The 23,737-nt window shown below is 38.5% G+C and overlaps 1 protein-coding gene across 2 annotated transcripts in view; it reads right to left on the bottom strand.

Moving 5' to 3' along the window:
• The window catches only part of EMC10 (ER membrane protein complex subunit 10), a 1,014,047-nt gene that overhangs the window by 489,804 nt on the left and 500,506 nt on the right, over positions 1-23,737 (bottom strand). For both annotated transcript variants that reach the window (XM_044059486.1, XM_044059487.1), the window contains exon 5: positions 4,200-4,381. In XM_044059486.1, coding sequence (XP_043915421.1) covers positions 4,200-4,381 — 182 coding nt within the window. The remainder of the gene's footprint in view (positions 1-4,199; positions 4,382-23,737) is intronic.

Here is a 23,737-nt window from a genome sequence, read left to right on the forward strand (position 1 = left end):
GTGCCTGCACACCATAGAATTTTCTTTTGCATTGTCTCTCATTTCTTCTCTCCTATCTCCTTGTGTGACCAGGCTGTCCAGTTCTTGATAGCTTCCCTCCTTTTGATCTCCTCTTCTGGCTCAATTTTCCTGCCACTGCTCCATTTCACTTTTCTTCAGCCATCCTTTGACCAAGTCCAGCCTGCTCAGGCCCACTGGTGTCTAGCAATGGGCATCTGAGCCTCCTCTTTGATGTTTTTTCTTTTTCTGCTCCTTGGATCTCTGTCCCTGCTTTTGTTGCGATCACCACTGGACTCTTCAGTTCTGCTGGATTTCTGCTTTGACCAACTTTCTATTCTTGACATATCTTTCTTGTGCACTTCCCTTTTATTTCTCCTGTTTTCTGTGTTCTTTTATCCATTTCTGTAGTCTGCTATGCCCAGGGTCTAGTGCTCCACATATCTTGTTGCTATCACTCTGTGTGCTTTTGTTTACCTCCTCTATTTTTCAACCCCCCCAGGTACATTTACATCAGATGTTCTCCAAGACCATTGTAAATCTACCTCCTCTCTGACCCTTCTTAGGTACCATTCGTGGTATGACATTTAAATTTATTTCTTTGTGTCTGCTGCTTCAGCTTCTACTGGGCATCATTTCAGTAAGAAAGTAAGTGTTTCTCCCTCTTTGCGGAACCTGTGTCTGTTTCCCCTCCATACTACAGTTAAGATTCCAGAGAGTAATTAATCTGTGCAGGAATTTCATGGGCTTTCAGTGGTCTCAACAAGTCAGCAATCCTTTTTTTAGTTTATGTAATTGATCAGAATAATTCTCCACCAGGTTTACACACACATACACAATAAAGGGCATCAGTTTTAGTGGCCTGGATTGTCTAATAATTTCTACTTTAAGTTTATAGTTGTGCAGGCATGCTAATGTGATTCTTGGCTGCTCTCCTCTTTCACCTCCCACTCTACCAACTCTCTGCAATATTATTTCCATTACTGGCTCTTCTGATCTTGCTAACTGAAATCCTATTTCCAGCAATTATTTTTCCTGTTCTGTATCCAGGATTTGCTCTTATACTGCTATTATCTTTAGCTTCTTCTAGATCCATTTTCTAAGTGATCCAGTTTTCCTGTTTGCCCTTTTTTTTTTTTTACTTCTGTCAGCCTTGTACTGTGTTCTGAGCCTCTGATTTCAGTGCTGCTCTGTTCTCTTTCAAGTCCTGGATTATTTAAATCAGCTTGCTCATTTCTTTTTAATGGACTACCTATTGTTTCCCTCATTAGGCCTACATCGTCAGCAATTGTCATCAGCTTTTGGAACAGTTTACAAAGCTATTCTTCCTGTGAAGCTGCTTTAAAAGGTCTGCCAATTATTGCTCTCTTTTCTCCTTGTCTTCCATTCTGTGATTATTCTTGTTTTTTCAGCTGGAACTAGTAGATTCATTACTTTTTTTCTTGATCCTTTGTCCAAAGTTTTGAGCCTAACCAACTATCTTGGTTGGGCTCTCTGGCACCCTCAGATTCTCAACTTATTTTTGCAAGAGAAGACTGGAGTTGCAGCTGACCATTATTTGATTAATAGATTTCTCTAATAAAATTCTACTACAAATGAATGGTAACTCCAACAACGACAAGACAAACTACTGCAGAAAGCTTGCCAATCAACACACCACGATTCCAGTCAAAAAAGTAATCCAAAAAGGGAAACAATGCTGAATTCCACTAGAAAAATATTTATTATTAAGCCACAACTCAATGTAGCTTTTCGTCGGCGCTCCTACACCAACTTCATCAGAAATTTTAAATCTCGCACCACTACCGTGACCAGCTTTAATGTTTAAAAACAGGACATGTGGTCAACACTCCCTCCTACATCAACTTCTAAAAAGCAATTCGCCCTAAAAGCATTTAATACGTTTATCATATCCCTATTTCTATTAAACAGACTACTATAACTTAATAAAAAAGACACTATTACATTTAATAAACCTATGATGTCCTAGCCGACAAATAAACGGCTGACATAAATAAGCCGTGAGTTACTCTAATAGAACTTAAAATAATGTGCTAAGAACAAAAAGTGATGATAATAATAATAACTAATCACAATCATATAAAACAATCATTCAGTTACAAAAAATGAATAAATCCTATAATTAGGGCATTTTAACTTGTTTGATATATATTCTCCAAATTACATACCACCAAACATGACTTAAAATAGTGGTTATTAAATAACCCCCATGGTAATCATCATAATAAAGGCATGTCTTACCTATCCAAGCTTCTCAGTTTTAAGACATTATTGATAGATAGCATACTATTTAGACCAGGAGGGTGATGGGCTTCTAATTTTACCTGCCACATCAACTCCTTAAATTCCAACTTCAAAGATTCAGGACCCCCCCTATTGTCCAAAGTTAATTGGTCTATGACCATAAAGGTGAACTCGTGGTCAGGGTTCTCCTTGATGTGCTTCGCCAAAACATTTTCCGTCTTTTCTTTCTTGATGGCATATAAATGCTCGTATAGACGCTCCTGTAACCTCCTGTCCGTCTTGCCGATATAAAATACAGGACACACCGAACATTTGGCCAGATAAACCACGTGATTATTTGAACAATTGAATCTCCCCTTAATCTGGGGTTTGGTATCCCTAATTGTGAAATAGGTACCTGCTTTGACGAACCTGCAATACTTGCACATATTGCATTTGAACGTACCTGATCTAGATAAAGGGCTCTTAGCTTTCATTTCCAAAATGTTCTTGATATTAGGCCCTCTCCTAAAAGTCACTTTAGGATAAGAACCTAACAGAGTGGCCTAAATTATCTACAGGCTGCAAACACCAATTCTTCATGATAATCAAAACTATTTCTCTGGCATCCGAATTAAAAGTAGTGATGAAACTACAAGAATAAATGCCACTAGTATGGTTAGCCTGGGAAGGTGAAATTGAATCTACCATAGGATGACCCAAAATAGGGAGGAATAAGCCATTTTCCCTCTTAGTGCATACCTCATTGCACAATTCGACAATGAGGCTCTCCGGGTAGCCTCTGTTAGAAAAAACTCCTCTTGAAAGTCACTCTCCCTCGACACCATTCTGGCGGCCCTGCCCAGTTGGCCTTTAACTATCGATTTCTTTTGGTGGAGAGGGTGATCACTATTAAAATGTAAATAGGAGTTAGAGAAAGTTGGCTTCCGATGAATTCTGGCTAAAAAACAGCCCTGCACAGTATCCTTGAATAATTCCACATCCAAATAGGCGATCCTTTGCTTTGAAAAACTCGAAGTAAAATTCAAGAATTCAGTTGAGGTGTTAAAGCTTTCAACTAGGGAATCTGCCACAACTTGACTGCCTTTAAGAACATCATAGGTTTATTAAATGTATTAAGTTATAATAGTCAGTTTAAAAGAAATAGGGATATGGTAAACGTATTAAATGCTTTTAGGGCGAATTGCTTTTTAGAAGTTGATGTAGGAGGGAGTGTTGACCACATGTCCTGTTTTTAAACACATTAAAGCTCGTCACGGTAGTGGCGCGAGATTTAAAATTTCGGATGAAGTTGGTGTAGGAGCGCCGACGAAAAGCTACATTGAGTTGTGGCTTAATAATATTAAATATTTTTCTAGTGGAATTCAGCGTTGTTTCCCTTTTTGGATTACTTTTTTGACTGGAATCATGGTGTGTTGATTGGCAAGCTTTCTGCAGTACAAATGAATGGTACATCAAGTTTCAGGAGGCAAGAGTTATGCAAAAGTTATTTCATTACTTATGTCCAGAAGTCAGCAGCAGGCGATGAAAGAAAACGTAAGACATCGCATATTACTTATTTCATTTGTTTATGGACAGAATGTTATACACACTTGTCAGAATCACTTGTGTTAATTCATTTTATATAATCTGTTAAAAGAAGCAACATACTAAAATATTGAAAGCCCAGTTAATGCCATTGCAAATAACGCAGAAGATGTCTCTCATAAAAAAATACTTATAAGATTTACCTAGTAATTTTAAACTGTACTATCTCTTAAAAACAGCATACATTTTAAGAAAATGAGAATTACCTAAATTTATTAAACTCAATGGCTCTGTGGAAAAAAAATGCAATTAGGACTAACCGGAACACACATTGCAGGATTGCAGAACAGTTACTATAGGTTATTACATAATGAAACATGAACCTTCAGTGAAGGACCAAGATTACTTACACAGCAGCCTGTACAGGTTGCAGCAGATGTACTGTGGTGTTGTACAACTCTAGGTCCACATCTTCAATCTCTGCCCCACTGCAGGATCCGGGGATAGTTACTATGGAAATGCCAATGATGTTTCCTGAAACGTCTGTATTGACAGTGATCACATCTGAAAGATGAGACTCTACCATGGAGCACTAGATGGAAGAACAGAGAAATTTGAACAACCCACCCTACTGTTACTTTCATACTACACAAGATAAGTAACAATTACTTCACTATACAAGTTCTCTATCATTAAAGAAGACCTAAAATGGCTGAAAAAAAGCATTTTTGGGAGAGGGTTTCACTGTCTTCTGTCAAGATAAATAATAGTTTACATATCAGCAATGGTTCACTATCTTACTTTCCCAGTAAGCATGTCTGAAGAAAATGGGTTTTCTGTCATTTGAACCATTAGCTGATGTTGCATTTTCCAAATGACTAAGTAATATGCCAAATAATATCTCAGAATGCTCTCCATGGAATGTTTGCATTTTAACAACTAATGTAGACCTAGTTCAAGAACATTAACAAATCTGTAACACGTAGAGGGGAACACAGGCACATACTACAGTGATAGTATGGACAAGTAACAGAATGAAATCAGCGCCATTAGAGCAGGGTGTGTGTGTGTGTTCTTTTTGCTCCATTACTCTAATGACCATCAATTCTTACTCCCAACTAATCATTTCTCCTCAGCCTTGCGGGTAAGGATCAGTTGAACTTGAAGTGGAGCTGTCATCTTTGCACTGAAACATGGCATTCTGCTTAAGCCCTGTTGTCCCACTGCTCATGCTTATTGGTGTCCACAGAGTTAGTGTGGAATGGCCTTCGCAGTGCTTATCCATGCCTTCCCGTGTGATATGATCAAATGTCTCCACCCACTTTTAAGTGAGAACATCCATGTGATCCCTGTTCTGCATCAGCAATTCTACCACTAATAATGAACCTCATGCACAAACCTCCTACATACCACCCACTCCTCTACAGTCCTCTTCCAACAGCTCCAGCAGGTGATCATTCAGATCACCTGGGTCATATTCAAAGCTTTATCCCCCTCCATCAATGAAATGGAAATTGGTTTGTATATGTACATTTGCAATAAAATGTCAAACTTTCTGCAAGCTCAGTAACAATATTCAGTGTTGTTTATTTTCATCCATTCAAACCTATGGGCATAATATAAGCTATCAATCTGGGTGGTAATCAAGGAAGGACATTGCTGAGTGTGTTGGAGCCAAAAGATGACTGTAATCTGGACCGTACAACCAACATAGTGAAACACAAAGGTGTGCAACACTGACTATGTGGTCACAGCACAGATGTCATCTATGGATAAACCTCTGTTGAAGAAAAGACTGCTCTCTGGTTAAATGTGCTTTTGGTTTATGTGGTAAAGGTCAATTGTTCTTATGATACACAAAAGAAATACAGAGAGCCATCTGGATAAAGTTACTTTGGAAACAGACTTTCCCAGTTTTGGTTTGGTAAAAGAAATGAACAACTGGTCATTCTTTCAAATATATTTTGTCCTCTGGATATAGAATCTGTGTTGTCTGTGAATATCTAACATGTAATAAGCATTCTTCTTTACTACAGTACTTGGGAAAGAAAACAGGAAAGTGTACAGATTGACTTAAATTAGCATTGGATGCCATCTTAGGGCTAAAGGATGCATTAGTTCTGAGTGAAAGTTTGTCCTTGTGATAAACTAGAAAAGGGAGCTTCGATGAGAGGGCTTGTAGTTCCGAGATACATCTGGCTGACTTTACTGTGCCCAGGAAAATTGTTTTCCATATGAGAAATTTTACGTCTGAAGTGGAAGCGGGTTCAAAGGGAGACTGGGTTAAGGCTTGCAACATAAGAGTAATGTCCCATGGTGGAGATGGATTTTGAACGGGCGGTCTTAATAGCAGGGTAACCTCTGAGGAAGGCTTTTGAGATTTTAAGAGATGCCATGGACATATCATTGTGTCATACATGAAAACTGGAAATTGCAGCAAATTGTACCTTAACAGTTGTGAAGCTGGAACCTTTGTCAAAAAGATCAGACAAAAATTTAAGTATTGAAGGAACTGGTGCTGACAAGGGGTCCAGACCTTTGGAAAATGCTCGGATTTAATATAGTAAACTGTTCTTCTTGATGATTTCTGTGATGTGGAAAGAATATTGACTACTGCTGGGGAAAGTCTGGTGTCTGTGGCTATAGTTAAAATTGGAGGAACCATGCGGCTAATTTCAGGGGTTTCTGATCCACAGGAGGCAATCCAAAGGGGTGAGTTAATAGATCTGGATATTGATCCAACACCCATGAAGGATGTACTAGTAGAGGACACAGGAATGGAAACCAAGTCTTTAATGGCCAAGAGGGGACAATGAGGATTATTCTGGCTTTGTACCCTCTTGGATTCTGCATGAATTTGTTCATCAGAGGTAGAGGGGAAAGCATACATGAGACCCAGAAGCCAAATGTGGACTACAGCATCCTACAGTGACTCTCCCTGTGTAGGGATCAGGGCAAGACACCTGCTACATTTGTTGTTCAGATAGGAGGCAAATAGGCTGCAGTAAGGTTGGCCCCAGCGACTGAAAATTTTTCATGTCACTGTTGGATTGAGGGACCACTTGTGGGGTATCAGCATTGTCATGCTCAGTTTGACTGCCAGTACACCGGAGGATCCTGGGATGTGTATTGCTATCAGAAAATGATGAGAAGACATTGCCCACCATGGTTTCTTGACATAATGGGTATGATCAGATTCCTTCCTGTTTGCTGATGTACCATACTACAGTCATGTTGCCAGTCTGTATGGAGATCGTACTCTTGGGAAGGAAGTCCTGAAATGCCTGCAATGTTAGCAGGACTGCTCTAAGCTCCAAGGCAATGATGTGAAAGTTGGCCTCTGCTGTCAACCATGTATTGTGGACCACCTTCTCTTCAAAATGTCCCCCACCCACCCAAAAAGGATATGCCTGTGATCACTGTTGTGATAGGCCAATTCTTCTGGAAAGGATGTTCCTTGGTCACAGACAGAGATGTTATCCAACAGGTTGTGTGTTTTTTGCAGTCCTGCATAATCCGAATTTTTGAACATAGAGGGTGTGTGGACAGAGACCACTATACTGCTAAGGTCCATTGCAGTACTCTCATGAAACATATGTCTAATGAAACCAATAACATTGTGGATGCTATGAGACCCAAGAAACATAGAATTCATTTTGATGACAGTGCTGCATGATGAGTAAATTGACATTCTGGTAGGTTTATGGAGCTTCCTAAATTCAGAAGCAGGGGGAGTACTTGGATCCTGGTGTGTGATAAGATGATCGGTGGAGGCAGTGAGGAGCCAATCGTCAAGATATGGGAAGACTTGGACCCCTAGTATGTGCAGGTGCACAGCTACTATTGCAATGACATTGGTGGACACCCTGAGGGGCTGTGGTGAGACCAAATGGCAGCACTCTGAATTGGAAATGACGGAAGCAGAGAATTTTCCTGGAGTGCTTTGCTATTTTGATAAGACAGTAGGCATCCTGGAGATCTACAGACCACATTCAATCATCCTTCCTCACGAGAGAGAAAATAGACTGAACTATGATCGTCCAGAATTTTGTCCGTCTTACAAATTGGTTTAGGTGACTGAGATTCAAAATGGGTCTGAGGTCCCCAGTCTTCTTTGGTACTAAAAAGAATCTTGAATAGACTCTGGATTCTAATTGGTCATGGGAGACTGGCTGGATTACACTTTTTTCCTAGCAGTTTTGAAATATCTATGGCTGCTAAGTCCCACCGACTGGATGAAACATTCTGGACTTTCTTACTTTTCTGTAGTGGGAGGGAACAGGGAATTGAACAACCTCTGGATACTATTCTTGCACCCATGAATTTAATGTTATTGTTTCCCAGGCTTGAGGATGCAAAGAAAGACACCCACCTGACTACCTCCAGTGTGCAGCAGTCGGGCAACCATTGATGAGCGATGACATTGAAAGGTTTTCTTGGAGAATGGCCTGCAGAAAAAAAGTTATGTACTCACCATAATGTTCCATCTGTGTTGCCCATTTTCATTCTTCCTCAACTGATTGGTTTGGATCAGACTCAGCTCTGACTTGGCCGCTTCTACCAGATCTTCAGATCCCAAAACTCTCAAGATCCTCCTATTGCCCACAATGCCCTGTCAACCTAATACATCTCAGATCTCATTTGCTGTCATTCAGCTTCAGACGCAGACCCTGTTGATCTCGAGCTTTTGGAGTAGTTTCTACCCTTTTGTGCGAGTTGCATCTAAAAAAACTTATTATAATATTTAAAAGTTTATGATCTTATTTTTAGCTAGATATTTGTCAGTAGCTCTCCAAACTACCATTGTTGGTATTTTTCCTTCCTTTTAACTTGAACTCATTCATTTGTACTCTTAAAGCTTTCCATATCCAGGCATGGTGGCACATGGTAATGCCAGTGCCTACTGCTCTGGCCATACCATCAGCTGCATTATAGAGCATAAACATGAACCTAAGTACTCTATGAACCTAAGTACTCTTTCACTACCTTTGCTGGTAGTTTTATTTCTTTATATCTTTCTTTTCTCTAAAAAACAAAAAAAAATTGCTTTTCTTCCCCTTTAGGCAGTTTTTCTTCCCTGGTAGCAATGGCCAAGACTACTGGTTTCAAAAAGTGCAATACCTGTGGGCATAAATTCCCTAACTCGAATGCCCACAAGTAATGTGTCACCTTGAGAGTCCTGGAAAGTACTCTGTGATGTACTTTGTGGATGGAGAGGCATACTTCCACTGCAGAGAGAGTCTTAACATCTTCCTGACTCCTGGTGAATGTATCTGTTACTTTCAGTCCAAATAAGGTGGAACCATTATAAGGGGTCATTAAAAAAAGGATGACTTAAAGCTTTCCATATCCAGGCATGGTGGCACATGGTAATGCCAGTGCCTACTGCTCTGGCCATACCATCAGCTGCATTAGAGAGCATAAACATGCCCACACTGGAGCAGGACTGAAGGGTGGAAAGCTGTGAGCCGATTGTTTACTGAACATCTGCAGGCAAAACCCTCGATAAGGACTTTGTGATCTCTTTAGTCAAATCTCTCTGGAACCTTTTTAAATGGACTACATAGTTCAGTAATCTAAGGACAGAAGTCGCTGATGCATGGGCTCACTTTCCAAATCTATCCATTGCCCTAGTCTCTCTATTAGTTGAAGGACAGATGAGCTTTTTTCTGATAGCTCTTTCTTTGTGGCTACTGCTACCACCGTATCATCTACAGGTGGACCCTTATTATAGTGTTTCCTGTCTGTTGGTGCAGATAATATGTGGTCATCTTTCTTTGGTATGGGCTCCACCATGTCAGGGAGCTTCCATGCCCATTGAACCGTTAGATCAGTAAGTGGATCAACAGGAGTTATTAAGCAGGAAGATGTTGGTCCGGAACTAAAGGCTTTCAAGAACACTTATTCATCTGGAGAAGGGTCTTGGGATGCTCATCCCCCCTCTCTCTGTTTCATCACTCTAGGATGTCACCAAATGATACATCATTAGAGAGAGAGCAAAAGGAACACTCTCCTTCCTCTAAGTCAGCATCCTAAGTGAAAGACTCTGGTGATGAGTGTAGGTGCTTCCTCTTGCATATCTGGTTTCTGTGAACACCTTTTGGAGGTGCAGTAGGAAGGCCAGACTCAAGCAGGGAGCTGATGAAGCAGACTTCGGCAAAAACTCTTGGTGTCAACTGTCCCTGCATGACCAGATAAACAGGTGAAGAAACAGAATGCAGATGGGGTTTGAGTGGAACTGAACTGGTTGAAGCTACCTTGTCTTTGGAAATTGCCAAAACCCTTTCAAAGGCTTCCAAGGCCAAAGCTGCTATTGGAGCCAATGATCCCCTCTGCTCTGAAGACGGAGAGAAACTTCAGTGTCAACGAGCCCCAGCCCTGAAGCAGATCTAACTGTCCATGGCCAAAGTTGCAAGGGATGACTCAGAGAATCTCAGAATCAAACTCACTCCCTCGGAGTTTGGCTCCGAAGCTTTAGCTCCAAGTCTCATCTTGATCCAATGGTATCAGAGTTGAGAGACATAGGGATACAGTCAGTGTCTAAGACTCAAGATCATCTGGTGCCAACAAATGTGTTATGGTTCTAACCAATTCCAGTAAAACATAAGCCAAAGGTTAGATTGGTGCGTTCTGATGTATAGGAGGTGTGAGATGATCAACTCTCTGTAACTTCCCAAGGAAGATGTCTGGATAACCACAAACTGCATCTGTATTCTCGGATATTTCCTCATCCTATTGACATCAAGTTCTGTGAGGCTTCTTGATGATTGAGTGGAAGATGCTACTGAAGATTGAGAATATCTTTTTTCTTGAAGAATGGGTGATTGGTTCTACGAGGCAGAGATCAGGCCTGAGGGGGGCAGTCAGATCTGATCTTCCAGGTACATAAGGATCTGGACCGGCCAACTTTGTCAGTTCTGGAGACCTCCTCTTAGCTGATTTTGAAGGAAACTTGCTTCTTTCCTTTTCTCTCCTATTTTCTTTTTCTTGGGCCTTTGACTTTTCTTTCTTCAAAGGAGAGGAAGATGAAGGGGTAGCCATTATCTGTGCTGGGAGGAGCCCCTTTAACACCAATTTGTCCCTTCTGGCCTGGGGGGGGATCTAGAACTGAATGCAGTACATGACTGACATTCTATGTGTAAGTGAGCAGCACCAAGGCAATAGACACATTTGGAGTGTGGGCCCTGAAGAGGTAATTTGTATACACATTCCAAGCATTTTTTAAATCCTGTTGATTCCAACATGTTTGTAACACTAATGATGCTAAGACAACAAGCACACACTAAAGAACACTTAACACTATTACAATAAACACCATTATGTTAAACTTAATACTATGTATTGACAAAATAGCAGATAAAGGCTTTAACTTATCATAAGTAAACTACCAAACTATTTTACCAATAAAATTAGCCAAAACAATTTAATGTGTGTGTGTGTGTGTGTGTGTGTGTGTGTGTATATATATATATATATATATATATATATATATATATATATATATATTTATTTTAGGGGAAAACTATCATGGTAGGACAGGAGTGTAACTATATGAAAATACTACTTGGATCGTTGACAGCTCTCTGCAAGTAAGAAACATCTGAGCCGCAAATGAAATCTGAGGATTTGAAGTACAGCCTAGGCAATTATGGGTGTGGGAGGAGATAGTACTTCGAGATCAGCGCAGAGGTCAGATCCCACTGAATCTGAAAATTCATAAGTTTGAACAGACAAAAACAGAACACTGGATCAGTTGTTATATAGAAAGAAAACATATATAATGTATATAAATGAAAAAAATGTTAATATGATTTGTTTTCCTTTCTATTAGTATGTGCCTATGTCTTATAAAGGTGTTTAAAAAATAAAAAAATGTAGTATGACCAGTATGGTAAAGTTTACATGACAAGCATCACAACAGAATTCATAAGACAAACATTTAACAATGGTAGCATGTTAAATTATCTTCTTTCACAGAAGCAGTGATATGGAAGCCACTGACAAAGAAGCTGCTTGGCTATTTCATTTCTGTAAGAAGTTAGGAGTTCCTCTCCTATAGTAAAAGGGGGATGTGGGAAGATACTTCTGCTGTTACAATGATCTCTATTCAAAGATCTACTGCAATGATAGGTATACTTAAACATAACTGTACTGTTGTCTTCAGGGGCAATCACCATCAACCGAAAGTCATAGCAATTGGATAAAATCCCAAACAGTACTATATTATTATAAAGAAGGTGATATAAAGACTGATATGTTTAAGGCCAACACTGTACATGAAATGTACTTTATTGTGTGCCCAATATGGCATGACAGCATAATATGAGTGCTATATAAAGATTATACATTGCTAAGACACTAGCCTTTTTGTTCATTACCATGAAGCATTGAATGCTATGCCAAATAACCATATGCAAAAGTTCAAGCAGCCCTAAAGTATACAAAAAATTCTTGTAAACAATGAAATATACCTTGGAAAGTACCTGCACAAAACATAGGTATCTACCACACCAAAGTATATATAAAGTACAGTTTTGTACCTACCATAAATGTAGATGTTCGAGGATCTCCATTGCTGCAGTCCTTACATATGGGTAGTCCGCTGTCCACAATCGGCCCGAATACCAAAGGACTAGAACCGGCGTCGGTCATCGGTGCCCGAGACTGACGTCAGTACGTGCCAGTACAAATGCGCATGACCGACGCCATATACTCAGTCTTTCTTGCCTCAGATGCCAGAATGCAAAAAACACCACCCAAAACCCAACCTAAAAAGGGGGAAGGAGGGAGGGAAAATTGGACTGCAGCAATGGAGATCCTCGAACATCTACATTTATGGTAGGTACAAAACTGTACTATGTTCTTCGTCTCCCATTGCTGCAGTCCGTACATATGGGTAGAATCCCAGAGCAACGGAAAAAAGTGAGGCTGGCCAACTAAATAGCATTAGGAGCTGCTAACATGCCCTGTAAGATTGCAGTGGCAAACCCAGCCCTAGACCTAGAATAAAGAGGTAAATGATAATGCTTTGTAAAGGTATGTACAGAACTCCAAGTAGCTGCCTCTAGAATGTCTTTAGTAGCTACCCCTCTCAAAAAAGCAGTAGAGGTGGCCGTAGCCCTGGTAGAATGAGGCCTGATCCCAACTGGAACATCCTTTCCATGATGAGAGTAACAAAAAGCAATACAATGGCCAATCCACTTGGAAATAGTTTGTTTCGAGACAGCTTTCCCTTGTGAAGTCAAAGCAAAAGAAACAAATAATTCTTGAGATCTTCTGAACTCTTTGGTTCTGCTCAAATAATACCTGAACTGCCTATGTACATCCAAAGAATGCAAAACTTTTTCCCCTTTATTTTGGGGGTTAGCATAAAAAGTAGGCAAATGAATAGATTGGTTCAATGCCACATTAGAAATCACTTTAGGCATAAAAGTAGGACTAGTACGTAAGGAAACTCTGTCATTGTGAAAAATCAGAAAAGGTTCCACTGCCATGAGGGCCTGTAATTCAGATACCCTTCTAGCAGAAGTAACAGCCAACAAAAAAGCAGTCTTCCAAGACAACAACTTCAATTCAACTGTAGCTGCAGGTTCAAAAGGAGGCAGAGTCAGCTTTTCCAAAACAAAATTAAGATCCCAGGCAGGAGTAGGAGCTCTTCGTGGGGGTCTTATATTCTTTGCCCCTCTAAGAAACTGTTTAACCAATGGATGTGAAAACAAAGGAGGGTCACAATCATAGTGAGCAGAAATAGCTGCAGCATGCACTTTTACAGAAGAGAAGGACAAACCCTTGTCCAATAATACAGTCAAATATTGCAATGTGCAACTCAAATTAGGCAATTTGACATCAAAGCCTTTAGCTGAACTCCAAAGAAAAAATCTCTTCCATTTATCAGCATAAACCTTTCGAGTACTAGGTCGCCTGGCTTCCAAAATAACATCCAAAACTTGTTGAGGGAGCTGAAGGCCCTCCTTCTTTAAAACAGAATGCCAGGCTGTCAGGTGTAGGGATTGCACCCTGACATTGAGAAAATGATTGTTTTCCTGAGACAATAAGTGAGGAATCTGTGGTAATGGCCAAGGTGTCCCATGAATTAAGCTCCTCAACAGAGGGTACCAATGCTGACGAGGCCAATCCGGTGCTATAAGGATCATGCAAGGTTTGTCCCTCCTGACTTTCAACAGTACCTTTGGAAGAAGAGGCAAGGGAGGAAAAGCATACACGTGAAGGTTGCTCCAACTGAAGGATAGTGCATCTATTTTCCAGGCTGTTGGATGAAACAGCCTTGTGCAAAACAGTGGCAGTTGGAAATTCAGAGGAGAAGCGAACAGATCTATGTCTGGAGTTCCCCAAGCCATGGTCAACTGAAGAAATACCTGAGGGTCCAACTTCCATTCGTGAGGATCCAAAATCTGTCTGCTCAGAACATCTGCTAAAGAATTTTGTGCTCCTGGCAGAAACTGAGCTCGAAGAGTGATGTGCAGATTTAAAGCAGTTTCCCATAACAGCATTGCTTGTCTGCAAAGAGGGTAAGAATGAGTTCCCCCCTGCTTGTTGATGTACCACATGACAGTTGTGTTGTCTGTTCGAATCAACACCAGTCCTGGTTGAAGTAGGCCCTTGAATGCTTCAAAAGCAAATTGAACTGCCAGCATCTCTTTCATGTTGATATGCAAGTGAAGTAGCTCTGGGGGCCAAAGGTCTTGAATCCATTTTCCTGTGAAATGAGCTCCCCAGGCTGACTCCGAGGCGTCTGTCGTTAATATCTGACTTGCCTCTGGTTGGGTCACAGAGAGTCCCTTGTTTAGGTGACATTCCTGAGCCCACCACACAAATTCTTTCTGAATGCAAGGCAGAATCCGAATGACAGTGTCCAAATCGTGGCTGTGTTGAGTCCAAACGCTTTTGAGATACCATTGCAGCTTCCTCATATGCAGTTTGGCATTGGGAAGTACTAGAATGCAAGATGCCATGAACCCCAAGGCTTGAAGGACTGTCCTTGCAGTCAGCCTGGACATTACTGATAACTGTTGGAAGTATAGGTGAAGATTTCTTTGTTTGTCCGGGGTAAGAAATGCCATCTGAGCAGCTGTGTTCAGTCTTACACCCAGAAAACACATCTCTTGTGAGGGTACTAGACTGGACTTTATTTCGATCACAGAATACCCTAGGCATCTTAAAACTGTCATTACATACTGCAGATGTTGAAGAAGTTCGTGCTTGCCTTGAGCCAGAATCAAACAGTCGTCCAGATAAGGATAAATTTGAATTCCTTTTAGTCTGAGAAAAGCTATTACTGGAGCCAGGACTTTTGTGAATACCCTGGGCGCAGTAGACAAGCCAAAGGGCAATGCAGAGAACTGATAATGCAAATTCCCATTCCGAAATCTCAGGAATTTCCTGCAACTTGGCCTGATAGGAATGTGAAGATAGGCTTCTTTGAGATCCAGAGTCACCATCCAGTGATCTTTGCCTAACATAGGTAACAGCTGTTGCAGTGTTAACATCTTGAATTTTGGAATTTCCAGAAAGGTGTTTAGAATGGACAAATCCAGAATTGGTCTCCAAGTATTTCCTTTCTTTGGCACTAAGAAAAGACGGGAATAAAACCCTGTGCCCCTTTCTGCAGAAGGTACTTCCTGTATTGCTCCCAACTGAAGCAGAGAAGAAATTTGTGCCTGTGCTTCCAGCCTTTGCTGATGAGGCACATCCGGCATACCTTTGAAAGGAGGGAATGTGTGAAAATAAAATTTGTAGCCTCGATTTATTATGTCCAATACCCATTTGTCTTGGGTAACCAAATGCCAATTCCTTTTGAAAAGTCCCAGTTTTCCTCCTAGAGGAGCTGCCAGCAAGGCAGAGTCCGGCAGCTGAAGACACAGGTCATTGGGTCTGTTTCCGAAAGGACTGACCCCTGCCCTCCCCAGCAGAAAGGGTAGAAGAACTCAAAGTCCTAGAAGTAACAGGGCCCTGGGAGGAAGCCCTACCGCTACCTCGCCTCGACCTTCCCCTAGATGGATAATCCGAAGAGGGGAAAGACCATCCCTTAGCAGGCCAATTTCTACTGAACTTAGGGGGCTGAACCTGTAAAAAGTCCTTAACCGTCTGCATAGACTTAGCTTATTCCTCCATTTTTTTCAAAACTGACTCTACTGGAGGGCCAAAAAGAACATCAGATTGCAGAGGAGCATCCATAATTCGAGCTTTAACATGCTCTGACAAGGTCTGATCTTTAAGCCAGGCATGCCTGCGAACAACTGAACTAGTAGCAGCCACCCTGGAAGAAGCCTGTAAAGCATCAAAACCACACTGCAAAGAATGCTTACCAACTTGGTCTGAAGCATGCACTAAATCCTGAAGCTCCTTACATTCAATACCTTCAGCTAAAGCATCTACTTTACATTTCAATTGGCCCAGCAAATAATTTTGATACCTGAGCATATGAAACTGACAATTTAAAGCTCTCATAGCCAAAGTAGAAGAGGTATACAGTTTTTTACCCCACCTATCCAGGGCCCTAGCATCCTTGTCCAGAGGAACTGGATTCTTAACCACAGAAGCTCTAACACCTTTGGGGCCTTGAGTAATAGTTTCTGGATCAGCCCTAGGACTCTTATATAAGTACTTGTGAGCTTCCGGAACCCTGTAGTATCTATCTGGTTTAACTGGGGCAGGAGGCAGAGAATCTGGGTTAAGGGCAGCCTCAGAAAATACATCCTGAACAACATCCAGTACAGGAGGAATAGCCAAGGGCCTATGCTGAGGCAAAAACAAGAATTCTCTTAGCCTTTTACGAGAATCAGAATAATCCTGGCCTTCCCATTTGAAATGCTCCCTCATGGAATGCAAAGTCTCAGAGAAAGAAAAATCTTCTGGAGGGGACGCAGAGGGAGTAGTGTCCTCAGCCTCCGAATCAGAATAGGGAGGGAAATCCTGAAGTTCTTCCACAGAAGAATCTGACTCATTGGAAGACTGAACCAAACCCTCCAACTCTGTCTGTACCCTGGGCCTCTTCTCAGGGGGGGGCATAGAACCCCTAATTAAAGTTATCAAATCTTCAGCCATCTTCAACATGTGCTTCCTAGGAGCTGGACCCTGGGGACTAGCACCAGCAGGGGCAGACTTAGACTTAGAATGGCTTTTGCTTTGAGAAGGAGGAGGCCTAACTACCCTATGAGGGGAGGGAACCACCGACATCTGAGAAGCACCCTCAGCCTGGCCTAACACAGGAGAAGCCACTTCCTGTAGTAACAAAGGCTCCCCTTGAGACTCAGGTAAACTTTCAGAAGGAGCCGCTGAAGTATTCGGTGGTTCTACAGAACAGGCGTCCGGAGTGGACGACTCATCCTGTTTGGACCGCAAAGCCTTCTCTTTGCGTTTCTTAGAAGAACCAGGCGTCGGAGAATCCGATGGCATGTTGTAATTACAACGTTTACCAAACACAAGCTTAGCACAGTCCAACCGACGTTTAATAGTATGCTTGTTAAAAGTAGCACAAAAGCGACACCCAACCACGTCGTGCTCAGGCCCTAAACAAGGAATACAGAGTGAATGGTAATCCCTATGAGGAATCTCTTTCCCACAAGAAATACAGTTATTAACTTTTTCTGACATCCGTCAATACTGAGGCAAGAAAAAGACAAAAGTGTCCCCAACGGGGTACTTAGCCCAACTTGGTCTCCGGTCTGAAACTCAAAAACCGACAATTCCAGAACGCCGAACGGCACTTGCAAAAGGCTGCTTCTGCTTAGGACCACGCGGCAAGAAAGACTGAGTATATGGCGTCGGTCATGCGCATTTGTACTGGCACGTACTGACGTCAGTCTCGGGCGGCGATGACCGACGCCGGTTCTAGCCCTTTGGTATTCGGGCCGATTGTGGACAGCGGACTACCCATATGTAAGGACTGCAGCAATGGGAGACGAAGAACATCAATAGTTGCTTCTACTTTTGTTTGTCAGGAATGCTTTAACAAAAGAAACGGACACTACTAACTTAACATTATCCTTCTGTTTCTTTGTAAGAATGAACAGGCAAAATTAATTTGCCAAGACAGATCCAAATAAAATGTGCAGTATTCTCAAACAGAAAACTGCTTGACAAAAATAAATTCATAACTATAAACATGCTTCATAAAGAAAATGTTGTTAAACTGTTAAGATAAAATATAAAAATTGCTGAAGTAAAAGTTGCGAGAGAAAACAAACTGTAAAGTGAAATGGACTGCGCTATCTTCTCTTAACAACAAAATAAGAGGGAACGCAGTATCCACAGTATAAACAGCCAAGGCTTTAATGAAACACTCACAATGATAAACAAATAATCCACATAATACACGGTTTAGCGCTTTCACCTAGCTAGTAGGCTTCATCAGAACAAAGAAACATATCTAATTGACAATTTAAATAACTTTTTTGGCGCGAAACAGCGTTCCTCTGTTACAGGCTTAAAGCTATATTCATCATATAAATCCTTACTATAAAATATACTGTTAAATTGTTGTTTATTAACTAAATATAAATCATAATGCTTTTTTTAAATCAAATACTATTAAAATGTGTGTATTATTATAATATAATAAAATATGTTTAAACATATAATGTATTTTAACATTTCCTGTGTTAGCTCACAAAATCCGAATCATGTAAATAATATATTCAATACTGACAATTCATAAGCTCATTATTCTATCACTTTATAAAATAAAAAATAATAAAAAATAACCTCTATTTTATAATAAATACATAAATAGTATATTAAATATATGTCTAAAAACTTTAATTCATAACCAGCTATCTATTAAAAAATGTCTATCCAATAATATATTCATCATATTCTATACATCATAAAATAACATATATTACATTGTTACTATTGAGTGTGGTTCAAAATTCAGTTAAATTTTACTTAAAATATTTGTACTCTTATTTATTATTTAATTTTGTAAATAAATTCATAGATTTGACAATGAATATGAACTTATTGTTAAGTAATATATATTTTTATATGATAGATTCTATTAATTAAATTAATTAATTTATCTGTATATTATAATGTAATATAATGTGCTTTTAGGTAAATAATCACAATTAGTGTGTACACTAAATAATAAAAACATATTCACCATTCACTTGTTTTAAACCTTCATAAAAACAACAAATCAACATTTAACATTTATTCAAAACTCAGTCGTGGGGATAATATTATTATACTGTTCAACTGATTATTAATTAATTAACAATGGTTTTGCCGCTATGGAATCATTCAAACCAGGTTCAGTGGCAGCATCTGTAAACAGCTGCCACCATATTTCTTTGTAACTTAACCATTCTTTCCTATTACCCCCCTCATATTTGGTTTGATATGCTCCAAAATACCAAATCTAAAACTGTGATTATCACCTTCCTTGTCCACATGCCTATATAGGGCATTATTCTTGTCTTTTTTTCTAATACAATAAATATGGTCGTAAATCCTCTTTTTTAATGCCCTCTCCGTTTTTCCTATATAGTATGCTGTACATGTTTGACATTTAGCCATGTATATTACAAAGGATGTGTTACAGTTTCCTTTTACTAACCTAACTACTGTCTTGTTGGTATTGCACAAAATAGTTTCAGATTGCCCCATGATAAACTTACATTGATTACAGTTTCCACATTTCTTAGTATGTGATTGACAACATTTCTCACCCCTATTATACGTGGTCTCTTTACCTGATTCCAAGATTTTCTTCAAATTGTGTGTCATTGTATATACAATGAGAGGTTTGTCCCCTAATATTTTACTTAATTCTGGGTTCACTCAGAATATTAACCAATGTTTTTCCAATATTTCCTTAATTTTATTAACGTAAGGTGTGTACGGGAGTATACAAGCCTTCTGATATTTGCTAACACTTGTTAATTCGTTATCATAGTCTGCTGGATCACATATCCCTAATATAGGTGAATATTTTAGTCCCGACTGGGAGATTACATATTGTTTGACATAATTTAACATCTTACTGTTGTACTTCCTCTCTTTGAACATTTTAGTTATATTTTCTATCTCTTCTAACATTTCATCCTTTCTAGACATCATCCTAGCCGCTCTGATAATCTGGCCCTTAAAAATGTTACGTAACATCTTTCTAGGATGATTGCTGTTGTAATATAAACAATCATTTGAGAAAGTATTCTTCCTATATATATTTGATTTGAAACCTCTATCGTCATGAGAAACTATGGTATCTAGATAGGCTATACCATTGGTGCTAATAGAATGTGTGAATTTAATAAAATCACTGCTCTCATTGATGAAATTAATAAATTTGTTCAACTCTTCCACACTTCCTTTCCATAATATATAGATGTCATCTAAAAACCTCGTATAGTGAATAATGTGAGAAAATAATTCACTTTTAAATAAAACTTCTTCCTCCCAGTTTAGCATGACTAAGTTTGCAAATATAGGAGCACTTGCTAACCCCATTGCTACTCCCCTACTCTGTTTAAAATATTCCCCCTCAAATAGTATATAATTATGTTCTAATACTAATGTCATGCATTCCATAATCAGACAAATTTTATCCCATTCAAGGTTAGTGTGTTTTCTGATACTTTCACAAAACATATCTAACCCTTGTCTGTTGGGAATGCATGAGTATAAATCAATAACATCTATAGTCACATAATAAAGGTTGTTGGTATCTAAATTAGTGGGAAATTTCCTAAGAAAATCCCACGAATACTTTAGTAAGTGGGGAATACTTATTCCCCACTTACTAAAGTATTCGTGGGATTTTCTTAGGAAATTTCCCACTAATTTAGATACCAACAACCTTTATTATGTGACTATAGATGTTATTGATTTATACTCATGCATTCCCAACAGACAAGGGTTAGATATGTTTTGTGAAAGTATCAGAAAACACACTAACCTTGAATGGGATAAAATTTGTCTGATTATGGAATGCATGACATTAGTATTAGAACATAATTATATACTATTTGAGGGGGAATATTTTAAACAGAGTAGGGGAGTAGCAATGGGGTCAGCAAGTGCTCCTATATTTGCTAACTTAGTCATGCTAAACTGGGAGAAAGAAGTTTTATTTAAAAGTGATTTATTTAAAAGTGAATTATTTTCTCACATTATTCACTATACGAGGTTTTTAGATGACATCTATATATTATGGAAAGGAAATGTGGAAGAGTTGAACAAATTTATTAATTTCATCAATGAGAGCAGTGATTTTCTTAAATTCACACATTCTATTAGCACCAATGGTATAGCCTATCTAGATACCATAGTTTCTCATGACGATAGAGGTTTCAAATCAAATATATATGGGAAGAATACTTTCTCAAATGATTATTTATATTACAACAGCAATCATCCTAGAAAGATGTTATGTAACATTTTTAAGGGCCAGATTATCAGAGCGGCTAGGATGATGTCTAGAAAGGATGAAATGTTAGAAGAGATAGAAAATATAACTAAAATGTTCAAAGAGAGGAAGTACAACAGTAAGATGTTAAATGATGTCAAACAATATGTAATCTCCCAGTCGGGAATAAAATATTCACCTATATTAGGGATATGTGATCCAGCAGACTATGATAACGAATTAACAAGTGTTAGCAAATATCAGAAGGCTTGTATACTCCCGTACACACCTTACGTTAATAAAATTAAGGAAATATTGGAAAAACATTGGTTAATATTCCGAGTGAACCCATAATTAAGTAAAATATTAGGGGACAAACCTCTTATTGTATATAAAATGACACACAATTTGAAGAAAATCTTGGAATCAGGTAAAGAGACCACGTATAATAGGGGTGAGAAATGTTGTCAATCACATACTAAGAAATGTGGAAACTGTAATCAATGTAAGTTTATCATGGGGCAATCTGAAACTATTTTGTGCAATACCAACAAGACAGTAGTTAGGTTAGTAAAAGGAAACTGTAACACATCCTTTGTAATATACATGGCTAAATGTCAAACATGTACAGCATACTATATAGGAAAAACGGAGAGGGCATTAAAAAAGAGGATTTACGACCATATTTATTGTATTAGAAAAAAAGACAAGAATAATGCCCTATATAGGCATGTGGACAAGGAAGGTGATAATCACAGTTTTAGATTTGGTATTTTGGAGCATATCAAACCAAATATGAGGGGGGGTAATAGGAAAGAATGGTTAAGTTACAAAGAAATATGGTGGCAGCTGTTTACAGATGCTGCCACTGAACCTGGTTTGAATGATTCCATAGCGGTGAAACCATTGTTAATTAATTAACAATCAGTTGAACAGTATAATAATATTATCCCCCACGACTGAGTTTTGAATAAATGTTAAATGTTGATTTGTTGTTTTTATGAAGGTTTAAAACAAGTGAATGGTGAATATGTTTTTATTATGTAGTGTACACACAAATTGTGATTATTTATCTAAAAGCACATTATATTACATTATAATATACAGATAAATTAATTAATTTAATTAATAGAATCTATCATATAAAAATATGTATTACTTAACAATAAGTTCATATTCATTGTCAAATCTATGAATTTATTTACAAAATTAAATAAATAAGAGTACAAATATTTTAAGTAAAATTTAACTGAATTTTGAACCATACTCAATAGTAACAATGTAATATATGTTATTTTATGATGTATAGAATATGATGAATATATTATTGGATATACATTTTTTAATAGATAGTTGGTTATGAATTAAAGTTTTTAGACATATATTTAATATACTATTTATGTATTTATTATAAAATAGAGGTTATTTTTTATTATTTTTTATTTTATAAAGTGATAGAATAATGAGCTTATGAATTGTCAGTATTGAATATATTATTTACATGATTCGGATTTTGTGAGCTAACACAGGAAATGTTAAAATACATTATATGTTTAAACATTTTATTATATTATAATACACACATTTTAATAGTATTTGATTGATTTAAAAAAAGCATTATGATTTATATTTAGTTAATAAACAATAATTTAACAGTATATTTTATAGTAAGGATTTATATGATGAATATAGCTTTAAGCCTGTAACAGAGGAACGCTGTTTCACGCCAAAAAAGTTATTTAAATTGTCAATTAGAAATGTTTCTTTGTTCTGATGAAGCCTACTAGCTAGGTGAAAGCGCTAAACTGTATATTATGTGGATTATTTGTTTATCATTGTGAGTGTTTCATTAAAGCCTTGGCTGTTTATACTGTGGATACTGCGTTCCCTCTTATTTTGTTGTTAAGAGAAGATAGCGCAGTCCATTTCAAAATATAAAAATTACAAGCGTATCTAACAATCCACATAAAACAATTAAATGGAGTACTGTTGTACCAGTTTTACAGTATGTGATTCAAGACGACTATGTACTGCAAACTGGCAATCCAAGAAATCCCAAGTTGTGAAAGTTACCAGTACCCTCTCTAAACATAAAATTGTAACTAATGGGGTACCACACAGATTAGTAGTGCTGGACTCTCTTCTGTTTGGCATTTTTTCTGCAAACATCAAGGCCAATCTATCAAAAGAATGGTGGACCAAGGTTGCCAATGTCTGCAAGCTGGGCACTATTACTCTCTCATTCACAGACACTAAATAGCTCAAGTAACGGCTGATATGTGCACATGCCTGGTCTATTAAAAACGGTCTAAAGCTAAATACAAAAAAGTGCAGTGTAGTATCATTTGGCAAAAGTTGCCCCCACCTCATACACTAAAAATGATACTCCTATTCAGAGACAGGGTCATGAGAGACCTGGGTACCTGGTGGACAACTCCCACCCTTTCATTTAATCACGTTATCACCACAGTCGTGAAATCTTTTTATTTGTCCAATTAATTTAAAAGGGAATATGTTCAAGATCAAGAGGAGTCATCCTACTGCTGTACTCTTCCCATTTCTGGCCCATCATCAAAT

The sequence above is a fragment of the Protopterus annectens genome, chromosome 17.part0 (assembly GCF_019279795.1).
Source record: "Protopterus annectens isolate FY-2018-M chromosome 17.part0, PAN1.0, whole genome shotgun sequence".
Lineage (NCBI taxonomy): Eukaryota > Metazoa > Chordata > Ceratodontiformes > Protopteridae > Protopterus > Protopterus annectens.